General features: G+C 49.4%; 1 protein-coding gene across 1 annotated transcript in view; it reads right to left on the reverse strand.

The window, feature by feature from the left end:
• Positions 1-1,290: 1,290 nt before the first annotated feature.
• SYNPO2L (synaptopodin 2 like) overlaps positions 1,291-26,253 on the reverse strand; it is a 36,064-nt gene continuing 11,101 nt past the window's right edge. Inside the window, exons 2-4 of the mRNA XM_082764931.1 lie at positions 23,394-23,545; positions 19,994-20,655; positions 1,291-7,352 (exon numbers count right to left, since the gene is read on the reverse strand). Of these exons, the coding sequence (XP_082621057.1) occupies positions 5,014-7,352; positions 19,994-20,655; positions 23,394-23,545 (3,153 nt within the window). The 3' untranslated portion in view covers positions 1,291-5,013. The remainder of the gene's footprint in view (positions 7,353-19,993; positions 20,656-23,393; positions 23,546-26,253) is intronic.

A 26,253-nucleotide genomic window follows, 5' to 3' on the forward strand; every position in this document is an offset into this window, starting at 1 on the left:
TGTCAAACCATCTGGAGTAGCTCATAATCCTACTATGTCAGCTTTATTAAGCAAAACAAGATGCAGCCCTAATCTGCAGCTTGTGCATCTGTAGTTTTATCTCTTTGGGAACTGCACTTCTGGTTGGACTTGAAGCTCAGGTTTGGCATCAGCAGACATTGCTACCCCTCTGCATTTTTTACTTTCCACAAATCAATCAGAAATAGGCTGGATAGTCCCAAAACCCACCTCCAGACACTGTGTAAGGGACGCCTCCTAGCAGTTAATCTGAGAAACATCCCCAAAACGGTGCCTGGGCAAGTGTCCAGACTGCATTCTATTCCTACAGCTGACCCCAGCAGCTCCTGCAATGCTCAGGAATTGCTATCCGTGAGTGACATACATCTGGAAAAGTAACGCCTGCCAACACTCATCTGAAACTGAGCACAATGAACCTCTCAGGACCCAGGGCTAGAGCCTGAGGATGTAGTGGGATATATTTGTTTTTCTGATGGATTGGGTTTCCTGATTTCTCAGTACGTAAAGAATACAGTGAGTAGTAGTACGATGTGGGTTTGTATGTGGACTTAGTGGAGCAGACAACCTGTTGTTAATTCCAGATTTATAAGCAGGGGATGGCAGAGGAATCTCTTAACAGGGATTCAGGAGCTAACAAATGAGGATTTAGGCTAAGTCTGGAAAAGGTGACTAAATCAATTTTAGGTTGTGCTAGGTGTTTTGTCCCATCCCTTCACTGTTAAAATTTGGACCCATCTTTTGCTAGGACAGGGACTGTTATGACAGGGACAGCCTAGGACAAGAGCAGGTTGCTGGGCCAGATTTCACACTGACACGTCCTATCTGCACGATAACTGGGACAAGAAGAGGTGGTTGGGATAGATTTATAGCTGGCACCTCTGTAAATTCCTGTCTGGATTTTGTTCTGTTTTGGCCATAGCCACTGGGCTGGAGCAGAGCAGGGCTATGAATGGTTATGCTGAGGGTGAACAGGTACGGGCAGAGCTGATTGTAGCACCAGGCTGTGACACCACCCCTAATGGAATTTCTTCTTTGCCCTATCAGTAAGTGAGTGGTTTATAACCCTTTACACCAAAATTTACATCTCACTTAATTTTTGATTGTTTTGCTTAGTTGTTTTTATTACCAGGACATCCCATCTTGGACTTTTGGACTCCTTATATTGCCTTGGCTTTAGCAGTAGTAATAGATTGTGGTGGTGGTGAACTGCATGTGATGTACACAGCAGTCCTTTCTTGGTGCTAAGCAAAGAAGGTGACAAAATGCCACGTGTAAAGTGCATATCACAAGTTTATTCTTCTGCACAAACAAATAGAAAGTGACTGTAAATTGCAAAAACGACAAAACAGAAAAGGAAAAAAGTATTTCCATAAACAGAGACGCCACCTCTGTTCTCCTTCTGGGGTCACATCTTCCACCAGAGCACTGCTGTGAGGCTCCCATCTTCAGAGCACCGACAAGTCTCCTCTAAGAAGAGGGTCTGGTAGAGTGTGCTGGATGGTAGCAGAAAGGGAGTGAATTCTGTCAGAGGAACAATTTTGGGTTATTCTGTGCTGCATCTGGTGAACAGTGACTCCTCGTCACACCAGTCTCTTCCAAGATTCTTCCTCTCAGCTGCTGCAGGAACTTGAGGTTATCTCTGGCAAGTGTTGCCATACATTCAGAGGGAAGGGAAGCCAAGATAACCCCCCAGGATTGCCATAGCTGCAATGTAGAACCAGCAGCATGCTAGAGAGGAGGCCGTATTAAATCAGAGCCCATGTAGACGTCTTCAAATGCTTACCTAAGGGATACTGGGGGTTGGCCTACCACTGCAGCTCATAACTTAGCAGGTGGGAGCTAAAACTTGTCCACCAACTGTTTACATGTGTGCTTGTTCAACAGCTGAGGAATTGGGAATTTGGAGAGGCTCAAGACAATCTTAGATGGTTCAACAGTATTCCTTGTAACCTCAACCGTGACCTTTCTAACAGGCAGCCACATTATTTTCATGAGCAGACACTAGCAGAGCTGCACAAAGCCAGCAGTTGTGCAAGTTTCTTCCCTATAGCTTAGCAGATGCATCTCAGTATTAGTTCTCATCTCATGCTACTTGCAGCCACAGGCCTTATTTGGGATACTCCACAAGCACTGTAGGCCTCATCTGCAGCACCCTCTGCTTCTGCAGAGCCCATTCTGTCCTCAGCACAGGACCCAGAAAAGACTGGGAGAGGCCGATGCCATCAAACTAGCGTTCCTTCCAAACCTAGCTTTGAACCAAGGATGGTAGAGGTGAAATGCAGGAACCCCCACCTCCCGATTCTTTTCCTTGCTCTGATGTTTAGCATTAATTCTCCTATCAGACCTAACATTTTTTCATCTCCTGCCCACTACATTATCAGAAATTATGGGCCAAATCCAGTTATTGCACTCAGGTCCTGCCATGTAACATTCCACAGTGTTTGGCCGTCATTGTTTGACTTGCATCAGTGTCTCCTAGAGATCTGGAGCAGCACCACCCAAATACAGGCTAGATGCAACCTCCTGAACGTACTAAAAACAGACTTCTCTCTCTTTTGTTTTATTTTTTATTTATTTATTTTTTAATTCCCAGTGGCAGAATAAATTCCTGAGACACTCAGGTCCTGAATGCACTTGATTTTTAGGTCCATGAGGGACAGGAACACTGGAGTAAGATTCAGACTTTCTGAGGTTATTTCTTCACTGCAGAATTATCCTGAACACCCTTTCTCTGGTCCACGTAACCCCTCTCTACACCTGAGTTCAGTGATGCTTTCAGCCTGGGCAAACTGGTCTGTCAGTGCCAGCCAGCCAGCACTCCACAAGCACTCCACAGACAAAACTTTTGCAGCACTACCAGTCCTTCAGTTCCTCCCCACAGGTTAATTAGAAAAATGGAAGACTCCTTCTTCTTTCTGTGGGAAGAATTACAGACATTTATCTTGCTAGAGCACATGGCAATATGTGCAGCAACAATGGCAATACAGTGCAGCACAGGATGAGTGAGAAAGCAATCATCCAAGTCAGGTTTTGTAGCGTGGCTGCTCCCCCTCACAGTGAAGTGGATTCTGGTGATCTGAGTTAACTCTGCAGTGATGACGTCTCCTAAGACCTCCCCTCTAGGGCTTTCCAGGAACATGGACCGTCACCTCATCATTTGAGGTTGACTGCTCCTCTGTCATACAACCAGGTGCAGCACCTCCCCTTTTCTTATTAACTCAGGGCATGCCCTAAGTTTTTTTCTCCAGCCTCTCCCATGGCTGATAGCCTTCCGAGAGAGGTGTCACTGCTGTCCTCCTCCCTGCCCAGCACGCTCATCCTACATTCCAGGGCTCCCAGCAATGTGCACTGCAAACACAGGCCTGCAGAGCGAGGCCAGCCAGACACAGAGGATTCAAAGGGACCTGGCAGGATTGTGTATCACTTTTCCTTTTCTCTCATTCCCTCCCTCTCAGGCTTGTCCAGGACTAGAGTTGCTAGCCGGGTTCTCCAGCCCACTTTGTGAGGCTGCCACAGAAGGGGGAGCAAGGGCAGAAAAACAAATGTCAGGGGGTTGTGCAGACTGGAGTGTAGGTGATGGGCACACACACATGCACAGGCCCTACTGATATCCTGAATTCTTTCCTGGGAGAGGGAATGCTTTCTTCTTGTATACTTTTGGTGTAGGGATTAGGTCTGAGGCTAGCCTGGGGCAATCAAAGAATAACCAGTCCTACTTCCCCCACACTGCCAGCAAACTGAGCTCTGTATGTGTGTGTCAGAGAATGCTGATCCTCTGGGACTCTCAGAGCACTTCAGTTTTTATCAATCAGTCTTGTGGATACTTAAATCATTTAGCACGCAATTCCATTTGTAATTCTGTTCCCCTGTACTCCACTCTCCTGCTGAGACTCTCTGTAACAGGGGCTCCATTTTCCAGCTCAACAGAGAATTTTCAGGAAGTTTTATGTCAAGACCCATTTCCAATCTCACCACTCTTCTGTCCACTAAAGAAAAAGCTGAAATGCAAACGCTTATTCAATCCTGCCTCCTTTTAAAGCCAACTTTACCTTCTCCCACGCAATCCTTCTTTATACTTACAGCATCTGTATCCTGTTCCAGTGAGACTAATGCTGCAGGGACTGCTTGGAGCTAACCAGCCACTGCCTGAGCTTAGCTTTGCCCTTTGTGTATCTCCAAAAATTGATAGCTCCTGCTGTGGGGAACTTGTGGTAGCCCCACCAAGTCCATTCAACACCTCTCTGGCAACCTGCTCCCAGACCTGATGGCTGAGTTTCGTACCAGCTGGGATGACTGCTTCGTTCAGTCCCTGCCTGGCGACCAGAGGAACAGGCACACATCGCCATCCTCCTGTGCAGGACACACTGCCTACCTGTGCACGTGCAAACCTCCCCACTCTGCTCTCTTGCCTCCTTTCCCATGGAGGGAAATCTGGCAGAAGTGTCCATGGCAGAGCCCTACTTCTCCTTCCTCTCCCTGCTAACTGCTGCTGTGTGTGTAGGGGTGTTCCTATGTATGGCCTCACAGGCTCTCAAAAAAGCAGTCTGGTGGGGAAGGTAGGACTTCTGTTTTGTAATCCTGTCTCCAACCCGTCCTTCCTGGAAGGCTCTTGTCCGCCAAGGCCCCTCCATTCAGGGTTGGCTCCAAAGACCTTGGGAGGAAACCACTGCATGTCCTCGTTGAGACCACACCTGCCATTCACCCTCTCCAGACACGGGTTTTGCTGGTGCAGTTGAGTTCCCAGTCCCTGTGTACCACACGTGCCCTCTCTCCACATTCTTCCTCCATCTGTAGCCACAGCCGTAAGCCTTGCCATGAAGCTGCCCATCTGAGACCAAGGGGAGGTTGGGGGAGAGGGTGGTGCAAGAGGGGAGCAATTTTTTTTTTCTCTTTTCTTCATTTTACATCACTCACCCCAATGTACTGAGCTGACATGAAAGACAAAACGAGCACTATCTCTGCGGGGCCGTGGATGGGATGGTAGCGGCACCTGCCTCAGTGGTGGCCAAAGCTCGGCCGCCACACGTTGGCCTGCATCCCCGTTCTGGCTGCTGAGAATTTGGGCCTGGCCACCTGAAACCGAGAGGCTGAGGCAGGGTTTGGGGAAGGCCCCAGGCTCGCCTGAACAAGCTCAGGGGAACTCTGGTATGGCTTAGGGGACTGGCTGAGCTCCACCTGGAAGGGCGCTGGGGTAGCGGGGGCAGAGGAGGCCATTTCTGTTCTCCACACGGGCTCATCCAGCGTGGTGGCCGAGCGGGGCACGAGCACGGTGGGTGCCATGCTGCCTGAGGCCGGCGCGGGAGCCGGGGTGGAGAAGCGACGAATCTCCTGGGCCTTGGCTGTTTTCACCGGGACCTGCTTGGCCGCGGGGAAGGACGAGCCGGGCTGCGGGGCTGCCTGAGCAGGAGGCTCCTGCGTGCTGGGGCTTGGGGGATCTCCAAAACAGAACATGGCTGACTTGAGTTGGTAGGGCTGATGGCGCATGAAATCGATGACCTTGAGCCCTGATTTCTGGCCAGGTGCCTTTTTCACTTTGCTCTCTGCTTTGCTAGCCTGAGACTTGCTGGCAGCCAGAGGATAGAAAGGGGAATGCATCGGGTTGTAAGCTATCGGAGGGGGGGCCCGGATGTTGGGTGAATATTTCCAGGACGAAGGTAGAGAAGGGGAAGGAGAAGGGGTCCTGGGCTTGGACTCCGGCTTTGGCGTTGTCTCCACCACAAATTTGTCCATGCGGCTCTGGCGTTTGGCAAAGAGCTCTGCCCCCTTGCCCTTAAGCTGAGGCATGTCATGGGCCCCATTTACCAGTCCAGCATCTTGCTGCTGAGGCTTTGGAGCCACTGGAGGTGGGGTTTTGAACTTGCGGCCAGAGGACTGCATGAAGTTGCAGGCCTCGGCACCCAGGCTGAGGAAGTCCTCTTCGGGCCCAGACTCAAAGCCTGCTCCGGGCTGGTCACCTTTCGGCTTCTCATCCAGGTTCTGCACCAGAGACAGGAGCTCGGGGTTGGGTGAGTTCTTCTTCTTCTCCTCAATCTTACTGAACATGGGTTTCTTGTTGCCCCGCCGGCGGGCCTCCTGCAGGATGCCTGTGCGGGGAGCCGGCACGGCGATCCTCTGCTCCCTGGAGGTGAGGGGCTCGGAAGGAGGCCGTGGCGTCGCCGGTGAGGTGGCAGGAGAAGGCTGCGCTGGCAGCGGGGAGCTGCTCACCACGTGCTGCGGTGGCGCTGGGCTGATATACAAAGACGAGGAGGCTGTTCCAGGGGCTCGTGGCTGGGCCGCTGCAGAGGCCACCTCCCCTCCTGGCTTTGAGGGAGTTGACAGAAATATGGAGGCAGTGGATGTCCGGGCAGTGTTGGTGGAAGGCTTAGCCTCTGGAGCGCTTCCTCCTGCTCTAGGCTGTGATTCTACTGGTGGCATTGGCCTTCCTGGTGCGGGAATATACAGAGATGTGGAGGAGCTCACTGCACCGCGGTGTGCCGGCACTGCAGCACTGGCAGGTGATCCTGGAGCCTGAGGCGAGAAAGGGGGAACCGCCGTGCTTTGCCCACCCAGGCTTTCAGCGGGCTTTTTGGGTGCAGATGGCCTGAAGATGACAGAGGATGTCGCTGGGCGTTGGCCAGAAAAGCCAGGGGTGAAGGGCCGTGCAGATCTGTTGAACATACTGGCCGTGCTTGCAGAGAAGGGGTCGGGGGTGCCGGGGGCCGGCTGGAAGACAGTGGGGCTGGAGGGAGCCAGGAGCGGAGCGGGCAGGGTGGCTGGCTGCTTGCTGGGCACTGGCACACCTTCCAGGTGGATGCTGAGGGGCACGCTGCTTGTCTTCTGGGGCACAGGCATCTCTCCATTCAGCATGCCCGGCTGCGGCTGCACAGCTGGGGTGAGCTGGGGGCTCTTCTCTGCAGGGACTTTCTCTACTGTGTACTTCCCAGCACGTTCCCTCTGCTGCTCAAATAAGCGGGCTCCTTTACCCGAGGCCTCACTCAAACCTTTTTGCTTCTCGTCTTTCTGCTCAGAGTCTGACTTGGACTTTTCAATGTCCAGGTAAGTGTTGTCCCAGTCTGAGTTATTCGTTAAGCTTCGGGCATCAGAGAAACCTTCCTCGTCAAATTCAGACTCACTGGTTGGAAAAACTCCGTCTTCCTCCTCGTAGGAGCGGTCTTCGTCGACACTGCCAAAGCTTACCAGTGTGTACTTCTTGGCCCTCTGCCTGCGCTTCTTGAACATCAACACCCCCTTGGAGTGGGGGTTTGGTGCATCTGTCAGCAGGGAGGCAATGGTTCTGCACTTGGTTTTGGCTTCTTTCACGTTCTTCTCTTGGATGCTCTCGTGGCGGTGGAGCTCTGCAAGAGACAAAGAGAGGCAAGCTCAGAGCTCAGCAAAAGGCTGGACGGACAGAGATGGAGAGCGATACGGCTGTAGGTATTCGAGTGCTCATACAATAAGGCACACTGTCACCCCCCTGCCCTTCCTTTTCTTTCCAACCTTTGCTGATAGTATCTTTAAGACCTACTGATACAAACCCATGTTCAGTTTTCTCTTTCCCTGCAAACACAGTCAAAAACGTTCATACAGGTGAACTCTCCTTACTCCAAAGATTCTGGAGTCACAAAGAGCTCAAGAGGGACAATCAGGGCCTGAGCCCTGCAGTGACTATCTTGCAGCAACACTGTGTGTAGGGCTGTTTGCTGCTCCCTGCAGCGGCCTCACAGCAGCAGGAGGCAGGTTTTCACCCTTGCTGTAGTCCCTTGCCTGTGCCCCATGCCCAGCAAGGAAACAGAGCATTTGCTCCCAAGCAAGAATCCCAGACCTCCATGACCGATCAGCCAGGCCAAAAGGAATCCACTTACACAGGCTTGCCTGGAAAAGCCAACACCTGTTGGGACACTGGCATGAAAGGGCGGGATAATCATTTTCCACCTGCTCTGCCAGTCCAATGGACACTAAAGCCCCAGGGAGGAACGCTGAGTTCTCTGCCCGGCATGCAGGGAAGTTGGGGTGAGCAAGATTCAACAGAAAACCAAACTCAGCTGCCCTACGGAAAGCAGGGACTTGCCTAGAATTGGTGTTCAAGTGAAAGAAATTTGCACTACACTTGCCCTGAAAAAAATTATGCCCTGTTGAAGGTGGGGGGAAGAGAGGACAGGACAGGATAGGACAGGACAGGAGAGCTGCAGGCAGTGCTAGTGGATGGTGTTAGGTCAAGAAAGGATGGAAGCTGCTCAGTCCTCTTTGAATCTCATTTCGTTTCATCACAAAGCATCCATTCAATGGGGACCAGCTAATGTGGCAGTTATTTGCACTGGGGACAGCAGGGGAGAGGGAGCTAGGAAGGACACCAGCTTTCCTGGGGGCTGCAGATGTCCCCTAAAACCCGGCTAGGCTGCACAGTTGTGGCAGATGTCATTGTTCCGTACTGCACCAGTTTAACCACAGCAGAAATAGCCTCCCTCTCTTACCCCATGCTAAAAATAAGGAGTTGGTCTGCAGAGCAGTCATTCTTCCACAAAGCTTAAGATAAAGACAAAGAAAGACTCGTCTCAAGGTCTGCAGCAATTCCAGAGCACATGCTGCTGCCTTATGATGTCAGCAAGGGGACTTCTCTGGTTTGAAATCACCTTACTTGGGTGCTCAGTCTGTCTGCTCTTCCCCTTTGCACCCAGAAAACAAGAAAAAGCAAAATCAGTGCTGACCTGAAAAAATGGCCCACCATTTGTATTTACACTTGGAGAGTGAAAGCTGTCTTCAAAAGTTTCCTTACATCCCAAATTTAAGCTGAACCAAGACGAATTTAGCGTTCAGGATTTTGTGGAGATGCAGTGCTCTTCAGCACAGTTGAGAACTTGCTCTCAAAGATCTGCTGCCCATGATGGAAACGAGTTCCAGTCCCTGAAGGTCTGTCCACTCCACCTAGAAGTCTGCATGCCTGTGTCTGGGGGTTTTCACAGTGGAGGAAGTAAGAGAGATTTCTTTCTTTCTACGAGGATGCAGTAACTACACCTCACCAGGCTCCTATTTTGCTTCTAAATTTACAAGGAGGAAGAGCATCACTACAGAATCTACATCAAGTCCAGACTATGTCAACTCTGCGTGAGTGACTCAGAGGAGGATTTCTGGCATCAGGAGCTAACATTCAGGGAGCTACACCATCCAAAGGGAGCGTCTGGGCAGCCCTTCTGGCAGCAGAGCACCATGAAAGGGCCCAGCTCTAGCAAATGTAGTTAGAGAAAATAGAACAGTAGACGGTCTTGGTTATGCCTCAACCAATTCTTGGGCCAGGCCCAGCACTAATGTCCACGTGCAGCTTCCTTAGCAAGTTGTTCTGAACTACTCTGTGCTCTGAAGCAGCTGGAAACTGAGGCCCTCTGGGACCTGCAGCTTGCCTCTCTGTTCTGTTCTTCCTACATCCTTTCTTATAAAGGCTAAAGCACATAACAAATTACACCCATTCTCCCAACAGAAAAAATGATCATGGTATTCAATGTACAATCTCCCACAATGGTTTAAGAAAAACAGGAAAAGAGAAATTGTCCCAAAATGACTTGCTGAAGAAAAAGGATGAGAGTGAAAGCAGAATAGGGAAATGAACTGGGAAAAGGGAGGAGTGGAAACAGAAAAGGGGAAGAGAGGAGAAGAAAGTGAGAAGAGAAGAGAAGAGAAGAGAAGAGAAGAGAAGAGAAGAGAAGAGAAGAGAAGAGAAGAGAAGAGAAGAGAAGAGAAGAGAAGAGAAGAGAAGAGAAGAGAAGAGAAGAGAAGAGAAGAGAAGAGAAGAGAAGAGAAGAGAAGAGAAAGGAAAAGAGAAAGGAAAAGAGAAAGGAAAAGAGAAAGGAAAAGGAAAAGGAAAAGGAAAAGGAAAAGGAAAAGGAAAAGGAAAAGGAAAAGGAAAAGAAAAAGAGAAAAAGAAAAAGAAAAAGAAAAAGAAAAAGAAAAAGAAAAAGAAAAAGAAAAAGAAAAAGAAAAAGAAAAAGAAAAAGAAAAAGAAAAAGAAAAAGAAAAAGAAAGGAAAGAGGAGACATCTGTACCTGCATAAGGCTGATCCAAGCTTGAGAAGGCAGAGTCCAGACCTGGAGAGCTGGGCATGTCACAAAGCCCGTTTAATTCACAACTCCCCATAAACAGAGAGAGGCAATGAGAGAGAAGCAAAGCAGTTCCCTGCTGGAGCAGAACCAAAACTCTGAGGTGTCCAAGCCCTTTGCTATCAGCTTCACAAGCCTTTTAAAGCCTCTCTTTTGTCTCATAGGCATTGCTGCCTAAAGCCATGAGGTCACTTGGTCTATTTTTGCCTTCTTAGCTTCATCACTGAGCAGTGTGATGGACATTGTCACCTGGCACTTAAACAGCCTCCTTCTTTCCCCCACTCCCTGGGAGGAGAAACTCTTCTCTTTTTTTTCTTAAAATAAATTAAAATAAATCTCTACTCTTACTGCTTCAGTGGTGCAAGCTTCAGGTTAGCAGCTGTGTTTCTAAGCAGCGCCTCAATGTCCTGCAAGCAGACAAGGCTAACACTGTGCTCATGTCCAGCGTGGCAAGGCAGGGAAACCCAGCCAAGTGGAAAGCAGCTTTCCTTCTCTGAAACCCTCAGAGAGCACCCAGCTCCAGGCAAACACAAAGAACAAAAGAGGTTGGAGGAGAGGTTTTCTTTTCCTATGTATATCAATTGTGTTTCATGTCTGAGGAGTACCCGTCCATGGCACTGATTCCTGTTGTGTGGCAGGACTGAGGAATATTTAACGGAGGAGCATTAGGATCCTCAGTGCCTGTAGTGAAGTGGTTTAGTTGAATAAAAGTGGCAAAGGCTGTTGCCTACAATAATGAAGAGCGTGGCTGTGCCCAGGGAGGGCGACAGAGGGTTTGGAGGCCAAGGAGTGCTTTTTGGCAGCACCACGCAGCACTCCAGCACTGGAGACTGAGCGGTGATGAGAGATGAGTTGATGACAATAAGGACTGGGGTGGACAAAGAGGAAGGGAACAAAGGGTGCTGGGAGCCTACACATCTCCACAGCTGTGGCCCTGTGAGCTGCTCAGCATCTCCCGTGCTTTGGCTAGGCCTTGTCCTACTGCCTCTTCCTGTACACGAGCAGTAGGGCCTGGGAGCGAATCCCAGAGCTGCAGCTGTGGGACACTGCCCTGTGATCCTCCCATACAGCGGGCATACAGCCCTAGCAGTACCTTAGCCCAGGACTTGAGCACACCATCTCAGGTGTTAGTGAGTCTACAAAAAGGAAGGTCTGACCATGCCTCCTAAAATCCATTGACCATTGCTGAATGCCAAGAAAGCCAATTTCCGCAAGCAGTGTTGCTGTAGGAGAGGCCTGACAGGCCTCGTACAGAGGTTTTTACAGCAAGAGCAATGAAAGCAGCTCAGTCACTTCTTCCCTGATTAATACTTACACATACAGGGATACAGGCTCTTTGAAAAAGCCTTGTCAGATCTGATACATGCAGTATGCAATTGGAAATGAAAATATAGCTCTGCGGTGCTGAAAAAATCTCTAATAAGAACATTCAAATGGAATGGATAAGAGAGTAAAGAGAAGGGTTATAAAACTCTTACATTCTGCTGGTATGGTGGACAATTTCTATAGAAAAATTTTTGCTAATTTGTAGAGCACTCAAATTTTGTTCCTATTAAATTCTGCTGGAGTAATACACACACACACACACAAATCATCAGGCAAAGCCTTCAAAGACTTTTCTATGTACTGATTTAACTAAATTTACTTGGAGTTGAATAAATTAAGCTACTAATTACAGTAAAGAGAAGTGCAAAAACTTTTGAAGATTAGGACTCACTACAAGAAAGCATTGTAATGTATACTCAATGTAATGTATACTCATTGTAATACTCATTGTAATGTATACTCAAGAAAACTACTGAACAAGCAGGCTTACACAATGTCAGATACTGTTCATGTTCACTGAATGAAGGAAATAAAGCTGGTAAATTTTATTACTAAAGACCAAATTCTAGAAAAGCCAATACCACAGAAAATAAGCATGTTGCTAATTTCAGATATAAAAAACCTATTCCTGTGTGATGAAATACTATTTTGTCTACTATTTTTTCATATGGGATCAACTTCAATTTTGTTTTTCCAGCTATTTATGTTGGGCAAGGTCATTTTTCCATGGCTAATGTTGCAAATATCTCAGTAAGTCATTAGAGGATATAGACATCTCATGCTCTTCATATCTGGAGTCCTTTCAAAATAAGATTTGAATAGGTTATATTGGCCTTCCAAGTATTTCCCTGTCGAAAGCCAGCCTTTCAAGCTACAACTAATGTTTGAATTGCAGAATATGGCAGAGGACTATATATTCATTTACTCAAAAGAAGCGTTGTAACTCTTGGGACAGAAAACTTATTTCTCACTCTTGGATGTTTGCACACTTCCGTCACACAAGCTGTGCATGATATACATGTAAAAGATGAATACTGGCTTTGCCTCCAGTTTAGCATGGTACAGACAAATGCTGTGGTCATACTGAAGTCTGCAATGCTTAAGCATGTAGCTAGAGTTAAAAGTACAGGTAAGTACTTGTGAAACCAGTGCAGTTTCTTAAATGGCTACTGATTTTAAGAGTTACTAGTGAGACACTGCCCCACTACAATCTGCTGGTGCTAGAAAGACAGAAATCAAGCTTCGTAACAGAGGAATCAATAGCCGTGAGAAAAAATGCGCTCAGTCCCTTAGTAGATTTTTGACCATTCTTTGCCATTCCTTCACTCCCACACTGCTACTGAAGAACCCTGCTAGGCTAAGAAGATTCAGAGACACTGCTATGCATGGCAGCGATTCGTCTCTGTGTTAGTCTCATGGTATCCTGCTTGTTCACTCAAAAAAATCTCCTTCAGTTGATTGAGTTTGACTTTTTTTCCTGAGCTGGAGGGAAATGAGTCTTCAGAGCAAAAGGCAGCACACATGGCTGGCTTCCCTCTCACACCTGGGCCCTGGATATTCCCTACACAGCCTTCTACAACAAAACTGCCAAAGGAGAGCTTTCTTTTTGCCAGGACAGCAAGTTGAAAGTAGTAGTGAATCTGTCCTTTGCATTTTTAGCCTGATCTCCTAAGAAGGGTTTATGTGGTCACACTGCAGGTTTTGTGTTGTTGTTTTCATCTCTGTTTTTTGATTTATGTGATTCACCCTAGACGCTTATGAGCTCATTTGTTAATTTCAGTCTGAAGTCACAAAGATACGAAGCCTCCTATGAGTTACATGAAAATAGGTGACTAGGCAGAGGAGATAGACCCCACCATAGGAAGCAGAAAGCCGGAGTGTGGTCTTCATTAGGCACCAAAAACTGAAGATCACACAGAAAAGATTGCAAGTTCCCATTTTGAATATGAGAAGCATCAGGCAGGTTTGCATTTAGTAGACATGAGAGAATGAGATATCAAATATGAGACATAAATTAAAAGGACACCAGGATCTGTTCATTCTGCTGCTCACAGGTTTGCCTGCTGTCTGACAGCAGGCTAGTACTGATTCATCTTCCCTTTGTCCTTCAGTGTTTCCAGCATCCACTCTCTGATAATACAGGCAAGCATATGTTCACCATCTGGGTCTGCGCACTTGATTAGTCCTGTAGCACTTGTCATATATTTTGTTATCTAATTGATTTTAGTCCCTTTCTGTGCCCTGTCAAGCTCCCACCTCATTCTAAAATCCAGCCTTCCACAAGACAACTGTACGTACTTGCCATGCTTTATGTCATCTGCTGATTAACACGCTGCAATCTCACTGAATCCTCAGGCCATCCATTAAAAATGGTATTACTGCCATTTGCTGTTACTGCTTGCTAGGTACAACACACTCAAGAGAAGCAACGATATTTAAAAAGATTCACTAGGAAGAATTTGCAGTTGAAAAAGCAGATATGAAGACAAAGGTGGTGGACCTGGGAACACTTCTGAGCTTCTCAGTCCAGATAACCCACCTCCCTCCCCCTGTTCCCCACACACCTGGGTTTCTGTGGGAAGAAAGACCAGAGAAAAGCTGCAAGGTGTCCAAGCCAGGTCCCAGTTCTGAGTAACAGCAGTTTAGGGGCTCTGGGGTGCCCCTCAGCACACGCTGCCTGGTCTGTCTGGGTGCAGCCAGAGGACAAGATCCACTGGCAGAAGAGAGGAGGGTTGGGATTTTTAATCATCTGTCTTTTTGCCAGTCATATAACATTGAGGTGGAGAGGACATTTGATTGACATACGTTAGTGTTTAAAGCTCCATGGATGAAAATATAGAGGTAGTCCCACTGGATTCAGAAGCCTAGTGAAACACCACTACCAACGTAGCCAGTTAGCTACCCTGACATCATGAGCCATTAATAGGTACGTTTTCTGCTCTATACTTAGCCAATTGTGTAGTCACCTTACAGTAGTCCCTTCTCTCCCATATTTCTCTAGTTGGAAAAGTCATGTAGAACCATATCAGGTATCTTGCAGAAGTCAACATACACTGTGTCCACCTTCGTTTTTCAGCCACAAAGTATGTTGCCTTACTGAGCAGGTCACTGATTGGGGTTTTTGTTGGTTTTAATCCATGTTTTTTTTTACTGATCATTTTGTTTCTCACAAAGTGTGCTCAACAGAACTGCTTCATTCACCTCACTGAAGCTAAATTTTTTTTACTTTTTTATTTTTTGGTCATCTCCAGAGCCCATGCCTGTAAGAAGGGTGCTATTCTTGGTCTCCTTTTCCGAGTCCCTTCCCCTTCTCCCAGGGTATTAACAAAGACCTGGGGGTTGTTCTAATACAATTTTCACTAAGTCCTTACATTTCACCTGTACAGAGGATGTGATTCAGCCTTGTCCTTTTCAGTATACTCAGTGTGTCAAGATATGCCAAATCTTCTCCCCCTCATTCCTGCTCCTCTTTCTTGTATACTGAGAGCCAGATCCTTGGTTAACATGAGCAGTAGATACGCTGATGACAGCTTTACAGATTTCGCAACAAACAGATCTCCCTTCCTGCAATGGATTTAAGGGAAGCTGCCGAATTATATTTGTCAGGTTCACAGCTTTCTCCTTCCTACTATAATTTTCTCTCACTCTTGTTGAGCAATGACCTATTGCTTAATTACCCCTTGTCAAAGTCCTTTTATGCCTCACCCTTTAATGCTTCTCCCTCCCCCATCACTATCATTTTTTCTCATTTCAGTGTTGTCTCTGAGTGTCTTTGCCTACTTGTCCCAACCTTTTCAGCAAGTCCCATATCACTTTCAGACCTGATGGAAACAAAATTAGATGGGGAGAGGAATTCTTGTTGCCTGTTTACATTACAATTTCTTTCAACTCAGCTCTGAAAATCCCAGAACCCAGAAATTTTCAGGCAATCTCTGCTCAAGCAACTAATACATCAGTCTGAAAATATCACCTCTGTGCTTTTGGTAGAAAATGTAACATGCTCAAGCCTAAAACTATATGGAGAGGGCTCCAGATGCACACTTAATGTCACTGCTGTCTTCTTTAATACAAGCATTCCAAGCTGCAGAGAATTCAAAACCGACTGTTAATACTAAGTGGTAGATTCATAAGCAAAGGCAGAAAGGCATGCAGCTAGATTGCATACACCAGCGTATGTGAACTGATTTCCCAAGTGTAGGCAATTTCTAGTTCAATGCATGCTGAAGTGAGGTCAGACTCTCCATCCGTGATTCAACCACAGAGGCTGTTCTTGTTTTCCTAGGGGCTGGCTGCTTACTGAGTAGCAAGGACCAAGGGTTATTCAGCACTGAATACTGCATACTGCAAGCAACAGGCTTCCAGCCAGATCAATAGTTCAATTTTAATCTCCTGATCTGAGCAGAATGTTTTTCTGTTCTACTTTTATGCAGGTAGAATGGGGATCTTTTTGGTCTTCTAGATTGCAGTGAATTGCAAAACCATGAAGCTAGCCTACCAACGATGCAGTTATTAGTCACAGTTGTCAAAGGTGAAAGGCAAGTAGAAAACGTGGTGCAGTAAGTTCAAACTGCCATTCAGATACTTTATCTTCTTCGCAGCTCCTGTGGCCTGTGTGCATTGTAATCGGCTGGTAGTTGGCTTGTTACTCACACACTCTGCAGAGAAATGTGTCTGTGCTGTTAGAAGAGGTAATCTGTGTGACCCTCCAATGAATAGCTCACTTATTTATAAGCATCCTATCTCTGCAAGTGATGCTGCCATACATCCGATTTGAACAAGAAGGATTTCCTTTTCTGATATGGAATGTAGTAACTTTGATGAATGTGTACCCACAGCCAGGCCCTTATAAAGCAGAAGAGGAAATTTCCCCACCCATTTTTCCCTCCCTTTCCTTGCCGTACATGGCAAGACTCTTGAGTCCTAGGAACTAAAAATAGTCCAGTGGATAAGTTTAAATTGAGATATTTTGAAGCACTTCTTGCACTGACACAAATTCCTACAGTGTGATAGCAAGTTAGGACTAGACCACTGTCCTGGTATGCCTGTCTTCTGCCAGCAATAGGTATTGCCAGGTGGGAGAAAACCTGAGCCCATTGCAGACGACTGCAGATGATTGGGGATGGGGGTGAAAATACAGTGCACCTCGAGGAGCACAGGTGGATAAGGAGAGGAGGTCCTGCCTACAGAAGGATCCCAAGCCTCTGAGTGGGGGGTGAGCATTTGTGCAGAGGGGGACACTGCAGGAGCTGTTGGGAACCAAGGGCCTTCACTAGCAATTGCTTGTAATGTCTGTAGTGTGAATCTCCATGCCACAACTCACTGCTTTTTGCTGACCTTCATGAGCTCAATCAGATTCCCACCACTTAGGTGTGCAGCTCCCCACACTGCCCCACTAGTCAGCATCAGCAATGCTCCGAGTGGGTTTGAGCAGGCACATTAGAAACGTGCATCCTGTGGGAAGCTGGGATGATGCAGGTGCTTATCGCACACAATGGAAAAAAATGAGTCAACAAAAATGTGCCAATTGTGAGAGGGCAGGAATGTTGGAGAGAGGCAGGCCTGCACCTCACTGCACAGGCTGTTGCCTGAAAGAGCTCTGAGCCCTTGCACCCTTTCCAGGGTAGGAGAGCCCCAGCACAGCAGCTGCCTACACACAAGGCATCCTAAGGTGGCACCATCAGCTGCTGTCCCCTCCTCTCTGAGCTTCTTTTGTTCCATCCCATCCACTGCCAAATCCTCTTTCGCTGTCTGTTCTCACCACCACACCGTGTTCTGCTCCCAGGGTCAAACCCTGGGCTCGTGTGAGTGAGCGAGCTCCGTGTGCTCCTGTGGCACTGCGGCCAGAGCAGGTGTCAGACAGCAGTGTCACCTCCGGCAATGGCCACATGATTTATATCCTCTTAGCAAAAGCAGGGAAAGCAACTGGAGTTGTCAAAAGTTGGTGGATTTGATGAAAAAGATGTGTACTGGAGAACTGTCAGTCAGACACAAATTAACAGAAAAGGAATCAGTAAGAATCAGGCCGTAAAAGACTGATCGTCCTTTATAGTGAAGGCAGGAAAAAGAATGAGAGGAACATGGGGGGCATTTTGTAGTTTGACTAATGTTCTTAAGGATGGTAGGCAATCAGCCCAGATCAGAAATTTACCTCTAATTCTGTTTGCCTGAGGTGCAGGGACAGGTAGGAATGGGAGAATGTAGCTTAGGAATGACAATGAGAGGTTAAAAAGAGTGAATACAAAGGACAAGAGAAATACCCCCAGCATTGGAGAGAACATCCCAGCAGGCAGAGAAAGCTGCAGGAGTACATCATAGAAAGAAAAGGGTGAGGAACCAGTTAACACTCCCAACAAACAAACAAACAAGAGGAGTTACTCATAGTGTGGTGCAGTGGTGGGAGCCATGACAAAGAGGAGGTCAGGGCAAGGCAAGGAGGGTGTGCTGCGCACGAGCACTGGGATATTTAGAGAGGTGGTGCTCCAAAAGGCAGATATCTGATTTGGTGCCAGAATGGTTCTCACCTGTCTACTGCGTCTACATCAGGTCCTAGGCTCCTATGACCAATTGTCCAAGTCAACTACCTTACTTGACTCAGTTTTTAAAAACTTATTTAGCTTCTGAACCATGAGCTTGGCTTTGCATTCCTGCTTAGCAAAACCCAGGAGCCCTCCAATCCCAAGCACGCTGTTGTGCTTTGGGTACTGCTAAGGAGGGGCAGAGAAACAGAGCTTTAAACTCCTCTGGCTCCGCGTGAGCCTGGCACAACCATAGGAGCTGAACCATTGCGTGTCCCAGCACCCTTGCAAGGCCAATTTCTGGCACCACGTGCAGTGCTGGGAACCTCTGGTACCAGGCAGCCTCCCCCCAGGAGCCAGCGCAGCTCCACGGTCCTGCACCCTCCTGGGTTCATTGCAGGTGTAGGTGCTCCTCAGCTCTGCTCCCCACATAACGAACACCTCCCATCCTCCTTCCCTCCTTGCTTCCATCCTTCCTAGAGTTACTGGCTGCTGATCATTTTTGTTTTTTTATTGGGTACCGTGCCCCAGCACAATCAGGACATCGAGTTTTGCCTTCATCATTCCTGCCAAGATTCCTAACCCAAGAAAAGGCCAAGCTGGCCATGTGAACTGCCATCCACGGCAGAGCAGCTCTTACATAAGGACACCCATGGCCAAACCTAATCCAGAAGGGGGGGGTGAGGGGTGGAGGGGTAATAGGAGAATAAAATATTAGCGTGGTGTGTAATGCTTCTAGGAACCCTACCTCTAGCTGGCAATAGAGTTGCATCACCTTCTGCCATGGGGTATTATTTTGCCATCAGAAATGCTCTGCATTAAATACGTGGCTTTCCTGGGAGCCTTCTGCGCTGACGCTATCCATGGAAATAGGCCTTGATGTAAAGCAATTGCTTATCCACTGCTGGGACTATCAGGTGGCAGGGAGCAGCTGAACATGCCTTTCTCACCATTCACCTCATGCTTGTACATTATTCAAAGGGGGAAAAAATAGCTTCATCCTCACAGAGGCTGAAATCACTGCTTTCTTTGCTCTCCCAAGGAAAGGGACTGCTAAAGACTAGAAAGAAATCCCGCAAGGCACCAAGTTGGTTGCAGTGCCTAGCAGGGCCTGATGCAAGGCACCCAGCTGAGTCCGTGCCCTCAGTACAGGGCAGAGCAGGAGGCCAGCACCCTGCCTGAAGGATGCAGCCTGGGTATGAAAGTTACCTCTAAAGGACCAAGAAAAAGAGCAGGGAGTGGCTTACCAACTGCCTTACAATATTAGCTGGTCTGGGGAAAAGATGCCTTGCACTTGGAGCAGAGAACAAGAAGTGAGAAGCTGGGTGGTTTATCTGAATCAGCCTGATAACTTTCATAAGCTTCCCAATCTGTCCCTCAGTTAAGTCAGATGTTTGAAAGCTGCTTTATTTCTAGGCTCAGAGAAGTCCATTAGCCACTCATACTGGGCACTGAGATACTCCTATGAAAAAAGCTATTGAGTACTTTTTATCTAATATTATTGGGTAATCATAATCAAAAGCAATAATATTCGACTTCACAACTGTGAAGTCAAATAACATCTTACCTTGCCTTCGTGTTTAGGTTTAAAATACAACGTGTAGCAGAAACCAGGAAAGATATCCACAGTTAAGGTCACTTCAGGCCTATCACCCAAGTACTACATGACATTCTTCAGTGCTTTATCCCACCTGGAAAGGTCTCGACTTCCTACAAGGACCCATTGGAATTAACTGACTGACCAGCTCCCCCCTGCCCTTGTGGGTACCCCTCTAGAAAGGCATCAGCTCTACCAGGGCTCACTGCACAGTTGTGTGGCTGCAGCTCCTACAGGTGACTCCTGCACCCCTGGCCCTTTCTCTTATCTGTTGCTTGGGACACCTTGGGTGATCTAGACCCCGGTGCCAAAGCTGCAACAGGAGGCCCGTCTGCACAGGGCTGACTCGACTCTTGCTTCTTCCCAAGCTGAGGAGCTAACCCACTTGCCATTTGCAGGCGTGAGGCTTTGGAAAGGAGTTCAAGCACGAGAAGAGGACGTGGGGCAGTGGCAGGGCGCAGAGGACTTACTGGCCTGCTTGGCTTTCTCCGCGTACGTGGTGGTCAGGTCTTCATCGACTGGGTGCTCCACAGGCCCCACCATGGGGATGAGGTGGCGCTCCGCTCGGATGGCCTTGGTGGCGTGGGGCAGGAGCATCGCCTCCGGGGAAGGCTCGCGGCCCTCGGCTGAGGGCGGCCGCAGCGCTCCATCGCTCTCCGAGAACGGCGTGTCCATGCGGCTGCCGGGCGGGCAGGCGATCTCCCTCTTGGCCACCCCGCCGGAGCTGGCCACCTCGGCTTCCCCCTGCGCGGCGGCCTCCGGCGTGCTCTCGTAGCCACTCTGCTCAGACAGGGACACCTCGTCCTGGGGCACGTCTGCCTTGCTGTTGGTGCTGCCAGGCGGGGAGCGCGGGCTCTTCTTGCGGGCCCGGCGGTGCTTCTCCTGGGCTACGTTGTCGGCATCGCTGTCGGTCTCACCGTAGTAGGCCTCGCTGTCGGGCGGGGAGGTGAGGCTGTCCAGGTGCCGCGGTGCCCTCCGGGGCTGCGAGGGCTGCGTGGTGGCCGGGGCTCCTGCTGGCCCGGAGCTCAGCAGCTGCGCTGGGGGGCTGAGCGGGGACGGCGGGGAGAGCACTCGCTGCCCTGGGGAAGGGGAGCGCTGCAGCCGCGGGCCTGTCTGGTCCCCACCAACTATCCTGCAGGAGAAGGAAAAGCAGTGAGCGAGGTGGGGGGAGCTGGAAGAAAACCCTGCCATGAGGAGAGAGCACATTGGAAAGGGAGGGCTAAGGGCTGAGCTGGTGTTTCAGGTGTCTTCCACATGGTACAGATTGATACCTGCAGGGCAGGCACATGTCTGACATCAGCTACTTGCTCTCATCCTGATTTTCTGCTTCATGACCTCTTTGAAAACCAGGTGTTAAACACTCGGAAATCAGAACGTCCTGAAAGCATAAAAATCTACCCAGCTTGCTTAATCAGCTCCCAAGCATTTCTCCATGGGAGGTAGGTTCCTGCCCAGCACACAGTCCTCAGCACAGCTGGCCGTGCCCACTCAGCCTGCCGGGCAGGGCTGCGAGGTGGTGCCCTGGCCATAATGCAGCTCCCCAGCTGCTCCTGCAGCTGGAACTTCATCTTAGAGCTGTGCCAGCTCTGCACACCAGGGCATCCTCCAAAACACTCCAGCAGTTTAGTTATCTGAAGGAAGAAGGTGCTGTTTGCTTGCCCAGCCTTCTAGATGGGAGCAAATAACAAATACCTCTATGAAAAGGAGCCAAGCACCCTGCGGAGGCAGGACCATGCTGGTGAGAAAGGTCAGATGTGTGGCCAGTTCGCTGCGGGGCTGCTTCACAAGCTAGCTGCCAGTGTCTGGTTTTGACGCCTGCGTTGCAGACATGCCAGCCCAGTCCGTGCTGGCATTTGCCTTTGGCTTAGACATAGCAAGCTCCAAGCTGTGAGTCAGCTGGGAGGATGGCTGGGGCAGGACAGACTGGGGTAGTCAGTCCAACTGCTGACTGCCAGAGGGAGAACTGGCTCTGCTGGTGGGAAACCAGTCAGCTCTGTCCTCCCTCTCCTCAGGAGCAAGCCCAGAGTTCAAAGGCAGTTTGATTCTGGACCCCAGAGATGGGGCGGAGAAAATCTTCCTGCCCTTGCCAGAGTCACCAGGGCTTGTTGGATTTATAAGGGAGCCTCACACATTTGCCTTTTGAGCATGCATACATGGAAGCCAGGTAGAGTATTGCCTCTGTAAAGCTGTGGAGTTCATGACTTGAATCCCAGTTGTTTTTTATCTAGCCTCTGAACTGTGAAAAATTTGTATCAAGTATAGGCCTTGTTGGAAGTGAAGGGTGGGACAATTTCTCTGTTTATTTTTTTTTAATAATATTTGTATTATGAACTCTTACTGGGGAGCAAACACAAACCTCCCTAAGCAATACGAATAAGTCCTTCCTCTTCTTTAAACACTTGATCAAATAGCTGAAAATCATTGCTGCTTCTAAGCCAATTTCTGTGGTTCTGCACTGTCCGTTCAGGTCACAATCTTTCTGTTTCTCTCTTCACACACATCCCACACCAACAGCCCTGCATACTGCAGCCACCTCTCCTCTCTGAAAATAACTAATTGGTGTTTTCCTTGGGAATGTAGATGTAGAGTGAGAATAGCGCTGTGATGAGGAAGCACTATTTGATGATTCTCCAGTACCCCAGAAGGAAGCCAGCTTCATTGACTAACTATGTTATCCCCAAGCCATCTGGTGTTGGCTCCCTGAGAGCTGACCCGTGCACCCCACGAGAAGCCTGCCTTTGTCACTTGGCTAATTCAAAGAGGGCTGATTTTGGCCCAGAGGAATTTGCCGGGGCACCTGTGGCTGCAGATGGACCCCAGTGGGGTGAGATAAGGCCTCGGCAAGGAGCCAGGCGCTATTCCAGCCACCTTGCTCAGGGCTCACTCATCCCACTTAATCACAGCAGCACAGGGAGAGCGCATCAGAAGGCACCGTTGCCTTCCCAGAAGCCAAGGGAAGGAGCCTACATGTTCTAGTTTTCCTTCCTTCCCTGAGCACTGCCCACCTTCGCCCCCAGTTTACAGATGCCAGCACGCAGGGTGGCTGTCCCTCCCCTCTGCCTTCTCAGGGCTGCGGAAAATCCCATTTCTCAAACGCCTTCAACAGGGCCTTATTTCCTGAGGGCAGCTTCTGACTGGGCAGTGGTGTGCACTAGCTGGGACCTCACACAGCTTTGCTCCCTTCATCTTTATCTGATTTATTTAAATCTTGTGCCTCATCCAACATACACTGAGGCACTGGGCTGGCTTTAGTGCAGGTAGAAACAGTGAAGTTCCTGGGACCATTTGTGTGCTTAAATTTGGGACTGATTTCTAGTATTCTGGAGACTGGAGCTCTCACCAGAGGTAGTTCTTCCTGGAGAAGGGGATTCAGCTACCCACCTCTGAGCTCTGTAGAAGTCCCTGTTGGACTATAGTGGCCTGCTGTAGCAAATAATGAGGTAATTTTTGGTCACTTTTGGTCTTGGCTCAGTTATCCAATGCATCATCAAATTCATTTCTACAGAATGAACTGGGTCTCTGTTAATTCCTGAGCGGAATTGCCCTGCATCAACTGTTTGGTTGTAGCCTAAATTGCTCATTCTTAGCAGCACAGTCCTCACACTGCAAGCGTTTCCCTCCAGCCTAAGGGGCTGGGAGATGGAAATCTGGAGTGCGTTCAACCCTACTGCCAGGCACTCTGGAGAGCAGCACGGAGAACTTTTGGTTGGCCACATGTTAGCCATGGGGAACTCCCAGGATGGCTCACAGGATGGAGAAACCAAAGGCTCCCTGCCTGCCTCCTTCCTGCCAGCTGTGGATAGCTGCTATGCTAGGCGAAGCTGCTGTGCTGCCTGCACCATCTCAGCATGGTGCTGGGGAAGCAGTTACCTTTTCACCCGGATGTTGAGCGTGCCGTTGGAGGAGTCGATGATCTGCATGGCAGTAGCATGGGAGAGGCCGGCACACGACTTGCCATTGATAGATACTAGCACATCATTTTCCCACAGGCCTCCACGGCATGCTTTGCTTCTCTTTCGGATCTGGAAAAACAGAACAGAGAGGATAGGGATGACAGTAAGAGCGGCAGCTCTCCAGTGCAGGTGCTTGTCTCCTGCTGACCCTTTTATCACTCTATCCCTGAAAGAATAAAATAAGGCCTAAGACTACTGTGCTGCCACAGTGATGGACCAGGCCCTGTGCCTTTCAGTATCTGCACTTGTGGCAATTCCTTATTCCAGACTTTCCCTGTATGGGGCTGCATGTCAGCACTTCCAGCTGTACCCCCTCCTATGAATCTGTGGTGTGATCCCTGACACACACACAGCCCCTGTAGATGCCGTCCTCAGGGAATCTGACATCGGGAAGAGTAGGGGGCTCTCTGGCACTTCCTGCTGTCAGGTATTCCTGCTCAAACGGCTTTGGCCAATACATTTCTGGACATCTGCATCATGCTGTTGGTGTCCTGTTACACAAGCGTAAATGTGGACTAAATCTTTAGCCTTAACAGGAGCTGTGCGAGATACGCGTTGCTTTGTCTGAGAAGGGAGTCTGGGGCTCTAGGTCCAGACTAGTCCCTAACCTGGCCTCTTGTGGCCATCTTACACCAAGTGTTTCCTCTTCCTTCTGTTCTCAGTTATCTTCTGTATCTTAGTTAAACTTCCCACTGAAACCCACAACACAGTCTAGCGTTTCTGTTTGGGCAAGCAAGCAAACCAAGTGCCCACTCAGCCCAAAAACACAGAGCTCACCCATGTAGGTAAGCAATGGGACAGTTTTCTTGTAGCACCCGTAATGCACTCATTTTGCATAGAGGAATTTCCAGAGAAAAACACTGCACGAGAGCGAATCAGGCCTAAATGCACTAACTTTGTAAATACTTCTAGAAATTTTATTCAGATCTTGCAGTTAAGTGAGAGACTTAAACAGTGCAGAGCTGTTTAATGGGGTGCAGTGAACAAACTGTGGCAGATCCCTGAAGAGAGGTAATGCACAGCAGGGCACCTTCTCCCATATCTTAGAGTTTGCTGCTTGAGCAGCCAGACTCGGCCCTAATCCTCCGAGGGGCAAGAGCAGCACTTCTTGCAGGTCAGCCTATCAGTGGAACTGGGAGGTACTGGGGTAGAAGATGGAAAGAGGGGGGATATGCTATGAGCTGTCTGTGTGTTCACTGGCACTTTATCACCCTGTAGCCTCTCCAGCTTGACCCCAAATTTTGCCTCTGTGCTTAAAATAGGGACTCTCTCATCCCAGCTGCCATATCCATCAGCCGCTGTCATTTTAGGCCTTTATCTCCCTCCTTGTTAATAAAAGCCAGGAATGAGAACATGTGGGTCTGTAATGAACCCCTGCTGAAGAGCCACTTTGCTGTTACAGTACAAATACTGCTTCCTGACACTCCCTCAAGGTGCAGCTGCTAACTGAGAGGGGACAGCAGGCTCATTTTCCAGTGCTGCCTACTGAGACCGCAGCTAATGCAGAGGGTTAGGGGGCTACAGGGAGGGCAGAAGGAAGACGTCCCCCTGGTATTCCTCTGAAGGCCAACTGCTGCCCCACGCCAAGTGCTTTGCGCTCAGCCCCGGATAGGAACACACTTGCTGAGCACCTCTCCCAGTTTTGGAGCGAGGGAAGCGGGGGTTAAAGACTGTCAGCAGGTGCTGAGAGCATTCTTCACATCCCATCATACTCCTCCATGCTCACTGAAACCAGCTGGCCGTGGGCTGTGACCACCCAGCCCAGAGCTACTCGGCCTCACCAGCATCCCGCCAGCCCCTGGTCCCTCGGCACTGCAGGAACCTGCTGGAGAGCACTCAGCACTGCCAGGCCAGTGCCTGCTGCTGCCTCAGCACCCCTAGATCGGAGCAGGCTGCTGGGACATCAGCTGCCCCGTGTGGGCAGAGCAAGGTGGGCAGGCAGTGCACGTATTTTATGGTTAGCACACGTGCCGGCCCAGCGGCTCTGGCTTGGTCTGTGCTCAGCCTTTCCCAGGGTGGCAGGAGGTCCGCATGCAAAAGCAGCTCCAGTTACTGCAGTGCTGCTGCGGGAGCTGCGAGCTAGCTCTGTAATCCAGGAGGAGAGGTCTCCCTGTCTCCCTGTCCCCATTCCTCCTTGGGAAAACAAGCCCAGTGTCCAGCCCAGGAAGAGACCTTCAGAGTCTGGAAATAGCGCGTCAGTGTTCCTGGCTGTCAGTCCCCACAGGTTTATAAACCCTTCCCCAGAACTTTGTGAATCTGCTTCCCTGGGACAGAAGGAAACCTGCTCACAGCTCCATTTTAATGACAACTCCCACCCCGCTGTGTTTGCCAGAGAGGAGAGCAAAGGGGTTAAAGGCAGAAGGGGAATGAATCTGCAGCGAGACAGCACACCCTACAGAAAGGACAGGACCTAACGCACAACCACGTCAGCAGGCTGCAGGCCTGCTTCATTACTTCACAGGAGCGCCAGCACAGTGCTGCGGAGCCCTTCAATGACAGCCCGGAGCCTGCACGGCTCACGGCTCACTCGCAGGGAGGGCAGCAGCGAGCCCTCGGGGCACCAGGCCAGGCCAGCTGCCCACCCTGAAGGTCAGGCTGCCCTCCCGGCCACTCGCTGCCCATGTCGGAAAGATGCCCTCTCCTGGGCGCCCGGCAGCCTCAGAGCCCTGCACAGGCTGCGGACAGGGAGGACGGTGTCACCCAGCAGCTCTGTGGAAGAGGATGGGGAAAGGATGGGAAAGGAATCCTTCTGTAGGGATGGGACAAGTGGGATTTCA

Source organism: Aythya marila (assembly GCF_965140915.1).
Source record: "Aythya marila genome assembly, chromosome: 7".
In the NCBI taxonomy this organism is placed as follows: Eukaryota; Metazoa; Chordata; class Aves; order Anseriformes; family Anatidae; genus Aythya; species Aythya marila.